Below are 18,287 nucleotides of genomic sequence, written 5' to 3'. Positions count from 1 at the left end.
CCACGCCTTCTCAACTGATCGCTCACACCTTTTATTTTGTAGTCACCGAAAGTATCATGTACCTTCAAAGTCAAGGTCAAGGTCATCTGGTGATTTACTAAAGAAGAAAAAACAGCAGTTGTTCATGTCCTGATATTCTTTATTATTAAATGTTTGGTCTTTATATTCTTGTTTCTTGATGTCTTGATTATTAGTGGTGGTCTTGTCACTCATTGGCCACTGGTTTGTGTTGATGGATTTGGGTAGAAATCCACCACGCAGTGCAAATTATTATTACCAAAAGAAATATGCAAAAATGGCTCCAATTGTTGGTGTTAGCGACTTCAGGAGTCATACAAAGGGCAACTTGTTTACTAAACTAATAATAAAATAACACATTTTCTCCATTAGCCTGATAACTGATCACGTTCTTGAAATCTCAGTAATTATAAACAATGACTTAACAAGGTTGAGTAAAACTGAATTTTAGGTTGCAGCTCAACGAGTTGTGCTATTTTCAGAGCAGGCCTGCAGGGGGGCCACTCATTTGGTCCTTGGGGGCGGGGCTCTACCACATTGGTGACCCCTGTGTTAGAGGATCTGTTAGCCTAGCCTAGTGCTAGCCTAGCCAAGTGCTAGCCTGCTCTGTCTGTCTAACCCACAGAACACAACACAGGTGTGGCATGACGGCACCTCAGTTTTCCCTCCATCCACGTGACCAAATATTGATCCAAGGAGTCCCCCCCACCCCACCCCCATCCGCACAGTTTGAAAATCACACATTTAAATATTTAACTCCCTCTCACTGTCACTCCTGCTTCCTGCCCCTCTGACCGAGAGACGGAGACCTTCCAACTTCTGCTCACATCAGAATCTAATTTGGAGCACCGACTACCTGCTGAGGACCATGACTGCAGCCAACCTGGTACAGTAGGACTGTAGAATGATATTCTTTACAAGCAGCTGTTTTTTTCTGTTTTCGCCTGAAATGTGAGATGAGTCCCGGTTCGGAGCTCGATTGTTTGGCCTGGCAGGACTTCACTGTTGCTGATCCAGAGGCTGTCTGGTGGAGCTGATAGATGCTGCTGCTTCTCTGCAGGTCCTGGTGGTCCTGTGCTGCTGCTGGGCAGCTCACGTCAGCAGAGCCTTCTCTCCAGGAGACACTGGCTTTGTGGATGGAGAGGACCATCCAGTTTTCTACACTCAGGGTAAGGAACCGAGCCTCGGCTGCCCACATCTTCACTGTGGTGGTGTGTAGGACTGGAGACAATGACTAGGTCAGACCAGGTTTGACTGGTTTTGACTGGGTTTTACTGTTCTACTGGATTTGACTTGGGGGTCGGGGTGCTTAAGAATGAACCAGGTCCTGCAACACTCTGGACCTGGTTCTACCTTCTGGCCATGGGAACCAGCTCGGTAACATCAAGGGGGAAACAGCACCTAGTGCGCCCCCCATCTGCTGAAATTGGCATTGCAAGAGTCCATGTCCTGCAGACTGGGGGAACACTGGGTTTGACAAGCTACTGGTTCTATCTTCTTCTTCTTCTTCTTCTTCTTCTTCTTCTGGAGCTGAAAAACCATTTCATGTGCAATTTTAAATGATGATTTATTCTTTACTGATTTTCCAAGAGATTCAATGTTGTCTTTGTTTGTTTGTTTAAGTTATCAATTTATGTTAACCTTGGTGTATGTATGAGTGTGTATGTGTGTATTTTCTTCTCATCTGTGTGGTTCTATATATTTACAAATCTTTACTTTCTTGTAAAACATTAGCACCTTATTTTTTCTTTTTATTGTATCAAAGTGGGGAAAATGTAATAAAATTGTGCATGTAAAAAAAATAATTTTCTTCTTCTTCTTCTTCTTCTTCTTCTTCTTCTTCTTCTTCTTCTTCTTCTTCTTGACTGCTCATGCTTTCTGCTCCCACCCCTTGCCCAGTGGGCCCGGAGTGGAACCCCTTGGCCGGTTCCTGCAAGGGGCGGTGCTATGAGCTGGAGGAGGTGGAGCCTCCCGGATGCAGGTGCGACAGCCACTGTCAGCACTACTTCAGCTGCTGCTCCGACTTCGAGGAGCAGTGTGTAAAAACAGGTGAGCCCCTCCTGGTTCCTCCTCAGCTGCTGCTCCTCCTCTTTCAGCACCAGTCCACTGTGTTTTATAACACTGCAGCAATTTTTTCGATCAGGAATCTCGCTAATTAAAGTCCCTGGTTTAATCATCCTCATGCCTCTAGAGGGCGGCTTTGAGTGCACCCCAGACCGCTGTGGGGAGGAGCGGGACGAGGAGCACGCCTGCCATTGCTCTCAGGACTGTCTAGAGAGAGGAGACTGCTGCTCCAACTACCAGTCCACCTGCAAAGGTTGCTGATCCTCGTCCTTCACCACGAACGTTCTACTCTCATGTGGAAACAACTCCGGGGGGAGGGGGGGATCTGCCTTTGACTGGTTTTATGGGTCATGTCTTAAAAGCCCACTCGGTGGCGCCTTGCGCACACCAGGTTTTTTAAAGGTGTCTTGAAGCCAATGACAGAAATAATGTGGGACTTACAGAAAAATAATATGCGTGCACACACACACACACACACACTCACACACACACACACACTCACAATCTGTCTCCCTCTGCAGGTGAGAGCCCATGGGTGCAAGGAGACTGTGAGGAGATCCAGACTCCAGAGTGTCCTGCAGGGTGAGTCTGAGGGTCACAGTCCAGGACTTGAGGACTTCAATGAGGGTCTCACTCCACTTCTTCTTCTTCTTCTTCTTCTTCTTCTTCTTCTTCTTCTTCTTCTTCTTCTTCTTCTCGTTCTCCTCCTCCTCCCTCAGGTTCTCCAGTCCTCCGCTTATCTACCTGTGTCTGGACGGCTTCAGGGCCTCCTACCTCAACTTTGGCCCCAAAGTGTTGCCCAACATCCACAAACTCAGTACGTGTCACTCCTGTCCAAGCACTCCTCTTCCTCTGGTCTCTTCTGACCTTTAAAGGTCCAGTGCTTAATATTTGCTTAAATTATGATTTTTACATTGGTAAAAGTTTAACATGCTGCCCATAAATACATTAGTAAAAGTGTACACTCGCGGCACAATAAAAGTGATTCAGTTTTCCTACCCTTTGAACGGCTCTCATATATGTATAAGAATATCCATAGATCAGTAAGGGTCTTGCATCCAGTTAGCTGCCATCTTGCACCACCATATCTCTAAAGAAGTCTGGTGTGGACAATCCAGCTGCCTGACGGCGCATTTTGTGATTAGGGTGAATGGTGGCGTCCTCAAATAAACCTACAAATAAAATGTATTATTATTATTATTATTATTATTATTATTATTATTATTATTATTATTGTTATTATCGTTAAGGTGAATGGAGTATCCAGGTTTGTACTAGAAGGCCACAGTAGTTCACTGGCAAGCTCCAGAGGGGGAGGGTACAGAGTCCCTAACGGCACTGAAGTTAAAGAGCGCTGCAATCTAAAACATAACTACTTCACGTGGCTGTTTATTCTTGAAAATATCCAAATATTACGCAGTAAACCATCAAGGTAGGGATGATTTAAATGCCAGGTGTCCTCAAAAATTTTACATGCTGGACCTTGAACTGGATTGAACGCCGTCATTGTGTTTTGGTGTCAGTGACGTGCGGAACGTCGGCCCGCTACATCCGGCCGGTCTACCCCACCAAGTCCTTCCCCAACCTCTACACCCTGGTTACGGTAGGACCTCCAACCTCCCTCCAAAATGTCTCATCCATCTCCTCATCTCGACTGCTTGGTTTAGAAGTTTGGACCAGGATGAACTCAATGTTGGTTGTCTCACTGTGGTCCTCTGCTGTCTATCTGTCTGTCTGTCTCCATCACCGCCAGGGCCTCTACCCAGAGTCCCACGGCATTGTGGGAAACACGGTGCACGACCCGCTCTACAACATCACCTTCTCGCTGGACACAGCAGAGAAGATGCACGACCACTGGCTGGGAGGAGAACCTGTGAGTGCACCTCTCTGAAGTCAACCTGAGCTCAGTCTGGATCTGAAACTGTGGAGAACCATCACTGCTGATGACCTTCTGATGACCTTCAACTGCATCTCGGTCTCTCCGCCCTGCAGATCTGGAAGACTGCCAGAAGACAAGGACTGAGAGCCGGAATCTTCCACTGGCCAGCGTACGGCTCACAGATTAGAATAGAATAGAATAGAAAGCATTTATTAATTAATCCCAAACAGCAATGATATAGTGAAAAGGAAGCAAAATGATATCAATTAAAAAGTAATAAAGAAATAAAATAAAAAATATTTAGAGAGTATGAAGAAAAACTATTTTGATATTTATGGATTATTTTACAAGCATTCTACATAGAGTCATTTAAAGCTTAAACATTTCTCAAATCAAATCCATTCATATCAAATTGTTATTTATAAACCAAAAGGCAACTCAAAGCGGCTTAGATAAATAAAATTAAGTGGGCAGTAGAGTTAAAATAAATGAACTTTAACTTTAAAAATAAATATATTGATTACAAACGGTGAATTCAAGGCAACAACATCAGATAAAGTAAAATTAAATTACAAATCCTAGCTGACAGCCTGATAAAAGGTCCGATGTGTAATACTAGGAGATGTTTTACGAGGACATCATGTGGTTGCATACCCTTTGGTACTCTGTACCCTCCCTCCCTTGAGTTTGCCAGTGAACTACAGTTGCCTGCGCTCCCAAACCTGGATCCCTCATCAACCTTCTTCTTCTTCTTCTTCTTCTTCTTCTTCTTCTTCTTCTTCTTCTTCGTTGGTTTATTTGAGGATGCCAACGTTCACCCAAAATACAAAAGCTACGCTCAGGCAGCTTGATCGTCCACACCAGGCTTCCTTAGAAATATAGCGTTGCAAGGCTTTTATTGTTCTATGTATATTCTTATACATATATACATATATATATACAGTATGGTATGGGCAGCATATCAAGCTTAATAATAAAGAATAATAAAGAAATCATAAATCAAGCTAAGTTTTACACACTGGACACACTGCTGGTTCAGTTGAGTTTTTTTCAGTGTTCTGTTCCTGCTGTCTGTCTGTCTGTCTGTGTGAAGGTTGATCCCAGTGGAGACTAAGATCTTGACTCTGATGCGTTGGCTGCAGCTGCCTGAAGACCAGAGGTTGGTCTGAGCTGCTCACATCTTCCTCAGGCTGCACCTGCAGAGATGACAATGTTGCATTGTTGTTGTTGTTGTTACTGTGTTGTTGTTGTGTTGTGTGCAGGCCTCACGTCTACACCATCCACTCCAAGCAGCCCGACAGCGCCGGCCATCAGTACGGCCCCTACAAGGACGAGGTGGGCGGGGCCACTGCTACTGACCTCTCTGACCTCTCTGACCTCTGACCTTACTGACCTCTGACCTCCCTCCTCCTCCATAGCTCCGGCACCCCCTGAAGGCCCTTGATGACCTCATCGGTCAGGTGATGGACGGCCTGAAGCAGCTGCAGCTGCACCGCTGCGCCAACGTCATCCTGCTGGGGGACCACGGTATTGCACCCCCATTCTCCGCCTCCCCAGCTGACCTCCAGCTGACCCCCGCCCCTCGCCGATCTCCTGACCACACCCCTCTCTCACCTGCCCCCGCCAGGTATTGAGGACGCCCACTGCGACTGGAAGGAGTACCTGAGTGACTACCCTGTCAACGTCAGCGACATCATGATGATCTACGGCTCGCTGGGCCGCATCCGACCCCGTGACCCCTCCTCCCCCACCTGTAGGACCACACACACACACACACACACACAAACACACACACACACCTTGTTCAGGACCAAATCGACCAATCAGAAGCTGACCTGGTGTTTTCTTCTTCATGTCGCTTTCTCCTTCTCCTCTGCCTCCTCTTCCTCCTCCTCTTCCTCCTCTTCATCCAACACCTCTTCTTCCTCCTCCTCTTCCTCCTCCTCCTCCTCCTCTTCCTCCTCCCACTCCCCCTTACATCCTTCCACCTACCCTTCCTCCTCCTCCCCATCCTTGCTCGTCTCCTCCTCTCCCTCCTCAGACGACCCTAAAGACCTGGTGGCCAACCTCACAGTAAGTAAACCAACCAACGCAGCAGCAGCCAGAGGCCTTTCGGAGGGCACCGCCATCGCCGTGGCTCAAACAGGAAGTTGTTTTTTTTCTCCCTTTCAGTGCAAGAAGCCTCAGCAGCACTTCAGGCCGTACCTGAAGCAGCACCTGCCCAAGAGGCTGCACTACGCCAACCACCACCGCATCGAGGACGTCCAGCTGCTGGTGGAGAACAAGTGGCACGTCAGGTGACCTCTCGGCCACGCCCCCTCCTCTTCCTCCTCTTCCTCCTGCTGCTCAGTCTATTCATCTCTGCTCCTGTCTTTCCTCTCAGGTCGATGCCCAAAGTGGGCGTCCCGCCCTGCGGCTCCTACGGCGACCACGGCTTCGACAGCAAGCTGATGGGCATGAGGGTGCCTGCACTACACTACACAACCACACAACACAACAACGCTACACTACAATACACTACACTGCACTACACCACACAATAGAACAACAATAAACAACGTTTATACAACAAGACAACACAACACCACAATACAACTCTACACAATGCAACAAAATACAACACAACACAACAGCAACACACCACAAAACAACAATAGAATACAACACCACACCACACTCCACACCTCCACAGCTTCCTTCTCTTCCTTCTCTCGCCTTTAGTCCATCTTCACAGCTCACGGTCCAGACTTCCAGTTCATGAAGAGAGTTCCGGAGTTTGAAAATATCGAAGTTTACAACCTCATGTGCGGTAAGATGTGTTGTCTGTTCACACATTTCATTAAAAGAACTTTTCCTTTTTTTACGGGGTCAAATTGAGGCTTTCATCAGCCTCCTGAATGTTTTGAAGTTCCCAGACTTTTTAAAAGCTCCTGACTTCTCTCGACTCCTCCTGTCTTCTCCCGTCCCGGTGGTCCTCAGATGTGCTGGGCTTGGAGCCGGCGCCCAACAACGGGACGCACGGAAGCCTCAACCACATCCTGAAGGTGGCGCCCTTCCACCCCACCAGGCCGCAGGAGGTCACGCCGCCAGAGCCGCTGCAGCCGCCGACCTCCGAGGATGACCACGACCTTCTGGATTGCAGCTGTCATCAGCAGGTCAGAGGTCACACCTTTAGCACCAACACACTCACTCATACACACACACACACAGAAAGTCACTACTGACCTGAACCTTGTTCCTCTGGCCTCCAGGAGGAGCTGCTGGTGTTCGAAGCCTGCAGGCCGTCAGTGGGAGGAGCCGGCGCTCACTGTAGGTTCCTCACAATGTCTCCGAGAAGCTGTGAATCACTATTTGACTTGCTGTCATTGACTGATGTTCAACTCAAGTGTGAAAATTTCAATTGCATCTTCACTTGGAACAGGCAGGCAAATAGTACAGTATAGCAGAATTAAAGGTGATTGTCCTTGCATTTTCTTGTTTGAGTCCTGACAGTGTGCACTTGTAGGAAACAGCAAACATCTTCCTCCTTAAGCATGTACCAGTTCAATGTCTTGAATACTCAGTTGCAGAGTAGCGTGAACATTTCAAAAAGAAAAGAAAACATGTTTTGTTCTTTTACTCAGACACGAGAGACCAACAAGTTGAAAGGTTGGCCAGGAGGGGGCAGTATAGGCCTGATGATCCACTCAGGATGGCAGCGGAGATGTTGTGTTTAACCTGCAGCAGCAGCACCAGGAAGGCTTCTGTTTCAGAAACGGTGCACTGACCTCCTCCTTCTCCCTCTGCTCTGCCAGCGGCCTGGTTGTCAGAGATCTGGTCTGGAGAAGAGGAGGAGGACGAGGAAGAGCAGGAGGGTCCAGAGGTCTCGTCTAAACCCTGGATGTCCCGACACTGCGGCCTGCTGCACAGTGAGACCCCCACCAGGACCTCCTCACTTCCTGTCTTCACACCTGGGAGGGTCTGAGCACTGCTGTGTGTGTGTGTGTGTGTGTGTGTGTGTGTGTGTGTGTGTGTGTGTGTGTGCAGACAGCACCCAGCTGCCATTCGGCCGTCCCTCCGTGATGTTTGACACCCAGTACAGTTTGCTGCATCACCTGGAGTTCATCAGTGGCTACAGCAAAGAGCTGGCCATGCCGCTGTGGACCTCCTACACCCTGCAGGTAGGGACACACACAGACACACACACACTCACACTCACGCTGAAGAAGAAGGAAAAAAGTAGTAGAAGATGAAAGAAGAAGAAAGAAGAAGAAGAAGAAGAAGAAGAAGAAGAAGAAGAAGAAAAAGAAGAAGAAGAAACAGTGTTTGCTCAGTGCTTAAGAGGCTCCAAGCCGAACCAACTTTCTTCTTCTGTTTCATTCATTGAGTTCAAAGCAAATAATTAAACTCTAACACAAACATTCCACACTCCTGAATCAAAGGGTGCAGAAAGACAGGAATAAATATAGAAAATAATTGATTTGAATGACTTACGTCTTGAATAAACAGTGAACAATCCTGAAGTCCATGATAAAGGAGTGTAAAACCAGAACCCAAAGGGTGAGGTGCAGCTCTGCTCTCCTGGTTTGCTGTGTTGTTACTGATGTCGTGTCCCCAGGAGGACTTGCCTCCCACCCAGGACGTCTCGTCCTCTAGCGCCCCCTGTGTCCGGGTGGACTCCAGGGTGTCCGGCGCTCACAGCCAGAGCTGCAGGGCCTACAGCCTCCACAACCAGCTGTCCTTCAGCTTCCTCTTCCCTCCAGGTGAACCCTGCAGGGGGGGGGGGCACCACACACACACACACACACACACACACACACACACGCACACACACACACACACACACTGACTGGGTTCCCTTCCACAGAGCTGGCATCGTCTGCGGAGTCCAGATTCGACGCTTCGCTCATCACCAACACCGTCCCCATGTACCCAGCCTTTAAGAGTGAGTGTGTGTGTGTGAGTGTGTGGGTGTGCGTGTATATCTATACATATGTGTGTGTGTGTGTGTGTGTGTGTGTGTGTGTCTGTCTGTCTGTCTGTCTAAAAAGATAAAAAAACTTCCATATATTCAATATGTATGTGTATATGTATATCTGTATACATATATACATATGTTCATATATATTTTTATGGATATGTACATTTCTATGTATGTGTGTACATCTACAGTATACACATTCTTAAGGAAAAAAACTTCTATATATTCAATATATGTATATATATGCATATAAACATACAGTATATACATATAGATGCCCCTTAAATGTATACCTGTTCACCTGTTTGCAGGAGTATGGGGCTACCTCCAGGGGGCGCTGTTGAGGCGCTACGCAGCCCAAAGTGGCAGCGGCATCAACGTCCTGGTGGGTCCAGTGTTTGACCACGACTACGACGGCCACAGAGACTCCGCCCAGCTGATTAGAGAGTGAGTGTGTCAATGAGTCAGTGTGTCAGTGAGTCAGTGTGTCAATGAGTCAGTGTGTCAGTGAGTCAGTGTGTCAATGAGTCAGTGTGTCAGTGAACAACGGTGCCACCAATCACAAACCTTTTTTTGAGCCACGAGCAGCAGACGACCTGTCGGTTTTAAAGCAAGTCCCGGTGCCCTGATCTTTGACCTCTGACCTCGGGCAGGTTCTCTCGAAGGGAGGGGCTCACCGTGCCCACCCACTTCTTCACGGTGGTGACGACGTGCCGGGAGCAGAACCAGACGGTGGACGAGTGCGACGGGCCGCTGGACGTCTTCTCCTTCCTGCTGCCGCACCGGGAGGACAACAGCGAGGCCTGCAACGTGAGTGTGGGGAGCCACAAGCTCCAGCAGGGGGCAGCACCACCACCGCTCTGTCTCTAGAGTGCTGACGCACTCAGTCTCACTGAGAATCACGTCAATCATCTAATAACGAACAATAACAATAATGGGTGTGGCTGTGTCAATTGTACATAGAGCAGTTTCAAAATTTTAGTTCTAATGTAGAATGATACATACTATCATCATCAGACAGAGAAAAGGGTAAATAGACATAAAATAAATAAATAAAAAGGGAGGCAATTAAAAAGGCGGGGCTGATTACAGAAGAGGGAACAAAGGAAACAAACATTGACGGATTGATTGATTTTCAGTAGCAATAGTGACGATACTCTTAATAACAATAATCATATCAATAGTAACAATAATCCCACCCTACATGCATATCTCATAATAGAAAATAACAATAATCATAATGGATGAATGGGTGAACGGATGAATAGACAGATTATTTTCATCATTGCTTTTGCTATTATTATGATTACTATTATTATTATTATTATCTAAAAGATGTTTATAAAAAAGAAAACTGATTTATTAATAATTAATTGTGATTAATGAATGAATGTTGTGTCCCTAAAAAAAAAAAAAACATTCTCCTTCAAAAGTGACGGTGTTTCTGCACAAATGGATCCCAAAATATAAAAAATGTACTCTCAGAGTTTTGACCTTTAAAGCTCGTATTCATACTAGCAATGAAGGAGTGGTTTTCTTTCTCCAGTTGTTCTTCAAGACAACAGCGAGGCCCGCAATGTCTTCAGAAGGGGGCGGCACCGCCGCTCTGTTTCAAGAATTCTAACGCACTCTGTCGCGACTAAAAAAAATGTTGTTTTTTTTGTTTTTGTTTTAAAAAATGCAAAGATTGAATCTTTCATAACTGGCGTGATTAATCATAATCCTTAAAAAACACACACACAATTCCTTCTAAAGTGACGCAGTTCCTGCGCCAATGGGTCCAGCTTCATAAATCTTCCCAGTAATAACAGTTAATATTTGACAGTTTAAACTGGCATACATTATTAATAGCTGTGATTTCTGGCCTCTCACTCTTGTTATTTATTACTATTATTATTATTATTTCTCTTGGTAACCAGAAGAGACTGACTAAAATAGGTATGGGAGGCAAACTACGGCCCAGGGTCTATATGCGGCCCGTTAAGCTTTTTAATTTAAATTTAAATTTAAATGCTGAATTCTTCAATAACTTTAAAAGAAGCGACTCAGTGGAGGAGACGGAGTTAGAACCTCCTCAGTCCTCCCTGAATGACGGGGACACTCTGCTAACCGCTGCTGGCTCTCAGTGTTTGGACTGCTTGGCTGCAACTCGAGTTTTCCAAGGAAATTCTGTACAACAAGAAATTTCTGACCAAACATCGAGGCCTCTGGCTGGCTGTCGATCCTCATCTGGATGAGGTGTCGTAACATCGCCCCCTCTTCACATCCAGCCGGTTCACACTCGACGCCGAAGCGGCCCGCCTGCAAAAATTGTGCGCGGGCCGCAGCCTGCTCAGCTGACACATTCAGACAACTCCCTCCACTTCTCCGCTTTCAAGATAAATTTTACGTCATCCATCTTGACTTCTCAATAAATCCACTCTGCCTCTTCTCTCTTGCTCTTTCCCTGTTTGTTTGCGACGCCCTGAAACCCACCCCGCCCCGTAGCCGGCCCACTCTGTTGCTCACTGTCGCGCTTGATCACTCTCGCACTCTAATACAAGATACCGACAAATATAACGTACACAAATATGATCGAATTTGTCATTCGCAGTATTTCATTTTTGAAAATTGCTTTTATTTTGAAAATTAACCAGATTTTCAATTTTTTTTTCCTTTGAGCGGCTTCCTGTCCAATTGATGCGCATCGCTCGCGGCTCGCGCACAAAATAGAGCAGAGGCGCAGATGATAGAGAAATGATAAATGCACGTCGCAAGCAGCGAACAGAGGTGCGCACCGCTGCGTGTACGACCGACACCAGTGGTTAGCACCGGCGCCGCTGCGTGTAGGACCGACACCAGTGGTTAGCACCGGCGCCGCTGCGTGTACGACCGACACCAGTGGTTAGCACTGGCGCCGAAAGGAAGCAGGCGCCGGTGCGAACTGGGCGGAAGTTGGGTCAGGTCAGAGAGGTCAGTGAGGTCACACACATCACATCTCAGTGTCTCCCAACAGCAGCAACTGTCCACACAATGTTCTCAGACACACACACACACACACACTGAATACACTCAGACTCAAACTGGACGCAAAATCAGCAGCATCGTCGTTACCTCCCATTTTCAGCTGCTAAAACCTGAACGTTTTTAGCTTTAATCTTTGCATCAGTACATTTTTTCACCGGCCCTGACTTGAATAATGAATAAAGGCTAAAGGAGTCAAAATTGGGTCGAAAGACGCATTAGGTAAATAATATGAAACAGGTGTGTTTGGGAACAGGAGACACACAGGTGATGTTGAAAGCGTCTTTAATCAGCAGCAGGCACGGTTGACAGGAACAGGAAGTCAAGTCAGTCTGGAAATATTGCTGGTGAGTCTTGCGTGCGGAAAGGTAAAGAACAATCTGGCAAGGAATGTGTGGCGAGCAGGAGTCTTTATACGCAGCCAGTTAGGCGTAAGCAGGCAAGTGGAATGGAGTGGGATGAAGTTGATGGGGTGGGTTGGAAAATAACTGAACCGAAGTTCAGTAGATTGTGGTGCAAAATAGGAGAAATATAAAAACGATTTGCTGAAATCGTAGTCAAAGAATGTGTGGGTGGGTCGACGGGCGGGCGGGTGGTTGGTAAATTACATGGCATGGAAAAACACATGAGAGGTGAGTTATTTCTGTTGGTGTACGTGTCTGTGTGTGAGTGAGTGTGTATGTGTGTGTGTGTTGTTGATCTTTGCTTCAGATGTTCCTCCTCAACCTCATGTAACCTTCTTATCTTGTCCTTCTTATGTCTGTGTCACACCTCCCACTTTCCCAGCAGGCTGCTAGTGAAGATATGGAGATACGCGCGCAGACACACACACACACACACTCACACCCACACACTCACACACACACACACACACACACACACACAACTAAAGACTGTTCCTACTGACTCGTTCAGACATGCCACTACACAACATTAAGAACAGTATTAGTACAATAACTACAACATTGTTCATAGTAAAGAGAATAAAAGAAGTACAAAAAGAAAAATAATAATAATAATAATAATAATAATGATGAGATTTGGTGTAAAGTCATATTGTGTGCTGCAACGGTTGTTGTTTGTTCTGTTTTGTTTTGTTTTGTACTTGTGACCTTTCACCCTGGCCTGCGGCTGATCCTTTGATGTCGTGTGAGAGTTCCTTGTTGCAGGGACAAAACCCCTGAGGCAACAGTGTGTGTTGCTGCCACGCCCACTCCACTCGGTGACCCTGAGCAACTTCTGCTTCCTGTTCCTGCACAGGAGCCACCAGGAGCTCCTGGCTAACTAGCTAACTAACTGGGCTAACTGGCTAATGGTTCCACTCTGAACCTGAGCAGCTTTGACTTCCTGCTTCTTTTCTTTCTTCTTCTTTGCTGATCCTTTCCTTTTGTTAAAAAAAAAACCCATCAACCAGTCAATCAGAATGACATGCATTACTGTGTCTCACTCTGATGACGCTGACTGTTGCCGGTTGCTAACAGCCCACGAAATAACAGTAACATAACAGTAACAGAGTTACTGATAACTTCCATGAAACTCCTTTGAGTCACATCATGTCTTATGTCCCCATGTTATTACCATGTGAGTCACATCATTAGTCATTACTATTTTTTACATTTATTTATTTTCTTGTTGTCTTTCCTTTCATACTCTTTCAGCATTTTTATTTGTATTTCTTTATTTCTTTCTAATTCATATATTTTTTCTTCTCTTTTGCACTATATTGTTGGTTTATTTATGCAAATTTCCCCAATGTGGGGATTATTCTATTCTACTCTATTCTATTGAAAGCTTCTATACTACTCTATTCTATTCAGTTCAATTCTATTCTATACTATTTCAGTGTGTGACTGCAATGTAATGGCAGCAGGCTGACACTCGGCCCGTTTGCACTTGGTCATTTCATGCGTTTTTCGTATTCTGATCGGCAAAAAACACACGACGTAACCAAGTGCAAACAGTCCAAATCCGTTTTGTCATCCGAATACCAAAATTTTGGGAGTCGCATCGCATAAAAACGCATTTGTCACGGACGTGCAAACAGAATGCGAGCTCAGTCCACATTAAGGACCGCCTACTCCACCCGTGTACGTACTTGGTCGGCGCCCCACCTCCCAGCGTCGTCATTATAAAGTTACAAACAAGAAGCTAAAACAAATCATTTTTGTTAGACTCGTTTATTAGCATGCTAATAAATTTCATTCCGCATTAGCGTATTTTGTCAGCGGAGCAGCGGTCGCAGTTTCCCCACATATGTGATTAAATGTGCGACGTTGCTTCCGAAAATTTGCCAGCCACTGTTGATCCGAAAATAAAGTCGTCACCACTCTGTCCCACCAGTTGTTACTCCTCGTTCGGATCCATACGAGCTGCAGTAGAATTAAAACCAGTGACTTGATATGGTCCGCAAACAGGAAGTTGATTCTTATTCACTGTCATGTAAAACTCGCCGTGGTTTTGCGCTTTACTGCCCCCAGTCGTTAAAAACGGAAATGACGCATGTTGCATTTGCATAGGTTCGGAAGGGGGGGGGGGGGTGTGGGTGTGATGCGATCACAAATGGCACGCTCGAGACGCATGTTAATGCTACGTGCGAACAGATGCTTCGAGATCCGTTCTCGTGATCCAATCCCCCAAAACAGTTACAAGTGACCAAGTGCAAACAGGGCCGGCTGACCTCCACCACCATCGGCCTTGTCAGGTTCAAACCTACAAAGTATAAAACAAACACACAGGAGTCATTATATCTTTCTCGCGAGGAGAGCAGTGACGCAGGGCAACATCAGTTACAGTCCATCTACCCCACTGCCTCCGGCTGAAAGCCTCTTTTATTATCATTAGGACGGTTCCTAGTCACATGTGTTGGATTAGTCTAAGGTTGGATGATGAGACACACGTTAGTATCAAAAAAATGTGGTTTCTGCTGTAGAGCTGAGCCTGGCAAAAACAGGTACCGGCTGTCTCCTGTTTTGTTACACCGTCTTCTTCTCCCACGTTCCTCTTTACGTCATCACGAAGAAGACTTATGTACGTACAATTGGCCTCCCAAGCCAAGTGCGATCAAGCTGTTCCTTGACTCCCTCGCAGCCTTGCACCCAAGTCTTCCCTCCGGCCTGCTTTGTTTTTCTCCTGTGGAATGTCGGCTTCAAAGCTGTGGTTATTAAATTTTATTTGCAGCAATTATAAGCATATCATGAGATAAAATATAAAAGCATCTTTATCTTTCTCTAACAGCCTCGGAACAGGAAATATTTCACCCTCCTTACTTCCTGTTTCTTGCTCCACCCCCAATGCTCCCTGCAGAGCGGCGAGGATGAGTCCCATTGGGTGGAGGAGCTGCTGAAGCTCCACACGGCTCGGGTGCGAGATGTGGAGCTGCTGACGGGCCTGGACCTCTACCGCTCCACCAACCTGACCTACAGCAGCACCCTGCGCCTCAAGACCCACCTGAGCACCTTTGAGGGCGACAACTAGGACACGTACACGCACGCACATGCATACACACACACACACACACACACACACTAGAATGGAATTTGAAATCGTGAAAGTAAAGACATGGGACAGAAGGAGTCTGAGGATGAACATCTGGTCCATTGACCATGACAGTCCCAGAGGAGCAGATCACATGTTTAACCAGCAGTATGTGGGCATGTCACGTCTTCTCATTGATGGTCCACTGAAGGCTGCAGAATTAGAACAACTCAGTCAGTCAGTCAGCCTGAGTCTGTGTCTCAATTCAGGGTCTGCATCCTTCGAAGGAAGCGTCCTCCGTCTGAAGGAAGCGTTCTTCCAGGACCCGGCCGAGAAGGACGAACCCAAACCCCGCCTCCCCGGTAACCACACGGGACGGGCTAGCCTTCGGCGTATTTCCTGGTTGCGTCACCGCCGTTCCCTCCTGCTGGCCAACCCCAGAAGTGCCGTTTTTATAGCATCAAGCTAACCATTGGTTCGCCATCTAACGATGTTGTTGGATGTTCAAATAAGTAAAAACCCTACGTTAAAAACTGGATATATCATGTGAAACTTCAACACTTAAATTTATCCGTTGTGTCTTTGATCCCACAATGCTTTGCAGCAGTGGGATACAGAAGTATGAGAAGGATAGTAGCGGTGTAGCCTTGGGAATCGGCTAAAACAAGGGCGCATTTCGACTACGCATTTGGAGCGTCCTAAGGACTTTTGGGAATTGGGACAAGCCTTCACGCAGTGCTATGACGCAACTTCCTTTCATAATGCATACTTCAAGGATGCAGACCCTGAATTGAGACACAGCCTGCGCTGGGGGCCATATGCAGCCCCTTTAAAACTTTTTATTTTGTCCCTCCCAACTTTAAGAAATGATATTAGTCAGTTAGTCATCAAATAGCTGTATTTCATCCATTTTTTTTCAGTGTTTTAAAAGAAATTTCAACAAAGAGCTAAATACTAGAGGGCTTCAAAGACTTTGTTTGGAACTTTGCTTTGGTTTATTTTCAATTGACAAGCAGCATGTTTTCTACATATCCCATGATTATGCAAATTTCTGTTGGAGATTAATAAAGTATTCATCTATCTATCTATCTATATATTTTCTTCCTATGAGGTGGCTCACCAAAACACTCCATCCATCTGCTCCTGCTCCGGCACCTCTGTCAAATTTTAAAACCAATGTGGCCCACCAGTCAAAAAGTTTGAGCCATTAAACTCACCTGTTGCTTTTGTTTGTCGTTGTTGTCGTTGTTGTTGTTGTTGTTGTAATTTTCACCTTTAATTCAGCAGAAATGTAGATGTGAAGAAAACAATACAGTGGGTTTGTTGCTCTTTGTTTTTGTGTATATCAAGCTGCTGTAAGTGCACATTTCTCCTGTGGATCAATAAAGGGTTAGTCTATAAACACATAGCACAGAGGATGAAGGTTCTCACACAGGTCTAAAGGTCCACCGTCATCATCCAGATGTTCCTTCATAAAACTCTGCACCAGTTGGCTTTATTCACACTGATTGGTAATGTATTAGTGATCTAAGATCAATAAAGTGGACATTATTATTCCATAGTGTCATTTTATTCCGTTTACTGCCAGTGTGCAATGATATTGTCTCCAGAGGACCAAAGGTCAACCGATGATTAATATATTCTATAATCGCATGGACTCACGCTTGTGATAAGGAAATTTGCTCAATTTTAAATTTTATTTTTAAATCTTTCTTTTTTTCTTTGTTTAAAACATATTTTTAATGCATTTCTGTCATTGACCAAACTTCTGATCTCTATTTTCAGGTCGGAAGTTAAATTAAATGAAACATTGCAGTTTCTGTATTTGTTGTCAACGTTTCTATCAGTGATACAGAGAAAATGTGAAGAATTGTGCTTCACATACAATGGCGCCCCGTAGATTTTCTCGTCGCACCCGCAAAAATGTAAGTTGAGTGCTGAACATAAAAGTTAATCAGCAGTCCCAATGATTAATTACATCAATAATAAATATTTATTTTATTGCCCATTGTGCAATGATAAGCATGTCTCAGAAAAGTCCAAAAGGTGGCCGATAGTTAAAAATTCAACGGTGGCATCTTATGGAGCGTGAGGTTGTTGTCATTGGCAGGGTTCGGAGGATCAAAGGTTTTCCACTGATCGATCGCCATCGATAAATTCACTGCCAACTCGCTGCCACTGCACTACTGCTCCTTACATCTCCCAGGTCACGATCACACAGTTTCATCCCTTCCAGCCATAAAAAACAATCGCACAGGTGGCTATCAGCAAGGGCGAGATAGCGAGATAGCGCTCGAGGTAATGATTAGCGTCGGCGCTTTTCCACTCTGTGGTGCAGTGGAGTCTATAAAAAAGAAACGTGAGGTTATTGCTGCTATTCAGTGACTGATGTGCTGATGTGAGTCCACAGGTCAGTGGTCCCCCTGGTACACCTGCGCGAGAGAGACCGTCAGGAGTTTGAAAGAGTGTGACGGAGAGAGAGAGAGAGCGAGAACAGCGCGATGGCCTCCAAAAAGATGATCATTGTGAGTAACAGCTTCACTTTCTTTAAACTTTCTGACCAGTGGGCCTCAGTGGGTTGTATATAATGTGACTGAGGGGGAGCTGTAGCAGCAGCAGATGGATGGAGTGTTTTGGTGACCCACCTCACAGGAGGAAAAAATATATCGTGGCATATACAGATAACATGTTGCTTTAATGTCAATTGAAAAATGAACCATCGCAAAGTTCCAGCAAAATCTGTGTCTTTGAAGCCCAGCGCCACGATATTTAGCTCTTTATTGAAATGACTCTTACAACATCGAAAAAATGGATGAAATGCTGCTATTTTGTTTTTTATTTTTTTGACTTACTTGACTATTAAAACAATTTCTTCAAGTTTGGCTCAAT

General features: G+C 45.6%; 1 protein-coding gene across 1 annotated transcript; it reads left to right on the top strand.

The window, feature by feature from the left end:
* The first annotated feature begins 808 nt into the window (after nt 1-808).
* On the top strand, nt 809-16,220 carry LOC142899937 (autotaxin-like). Its single transcript, XM_076043896.1, has 26 exons — nt 809-904; nt 1,079-1,187; nt 1,918-2,067; nt 2,210-2,335; nt 2,604-2,664; nt 2,802-2,899; nt 3,606-3,685; nt 3,836-3,955; nt 4,075-4,130; nt 5,055-5,120; nt 5,224-5,296; nt 5,380-5,488; nt 5,589-5,714; nt 6,003-6,034; nt 6,134-6,258; nt 6,345-6,423; nt 6,683-6,770; nt 6,941-7,116; nt 7,213-7,270; nt 7,756-7,869; nt 7,988-8,121; nt 8,559-8,703; nt 8,808-8,885; nt 9,233-9,368; nt 9,575-9,731; nt 15,228-16,220. The coding sequence occupies exons 1-26, from the start codon at nt 887-889 to the stop codon at nt 15,396-15,398; spliced, it is 2,685 nt and encodes an 894-aa protein (XP_075900011.1). The 5' UTR covers nt 809-886; the 3' UTR covers nt 15,399-16,220.
* The last annotated feature ends 2,067 nt before the right edge of the window (nt 16,221-18,287 follow it).

Source organism: Nelusetta ayraudi, unplaced genomic scaffold (assembly GCF_046127955.1).
Source record: "Nelusetta ayraudi isolate G7.1 ecotype Tasmania unplaced genomic scaffold, CSIRO-AGI_Nayr_v1 ptg000079l, whole genome shotgun sequence".
NCBI lineage: Eukaryota > Metazoa > Chordata > Actinopteri > Tetraodontiformes > Monacanthidae > Nelusetta > Nelusetta ayraudi.
This window is presented reverse-complemented; position numbering and strand designations above follow the sequence as displayed.

Bases quoted from the DNA above. Each gene is read 5' to 3' on its own strand.
- LOC142899937 (XM_076043896.1), top strand. The intron at 2,336-2,603 runs GTTGCTGATCCT...CTCCCTCTGCAG, and splicing joins CTACCAGTCCACCTGCAAAG to GTGAGAGCCCATGGGTGCAA. The intron at 5,489-5,588 runs GTATTGCACCCC...TGCCCCCGCCAG, and splicing joins CATCCTGCTGGGGGACCACG to GTATTGAGGACGCCCACTGC.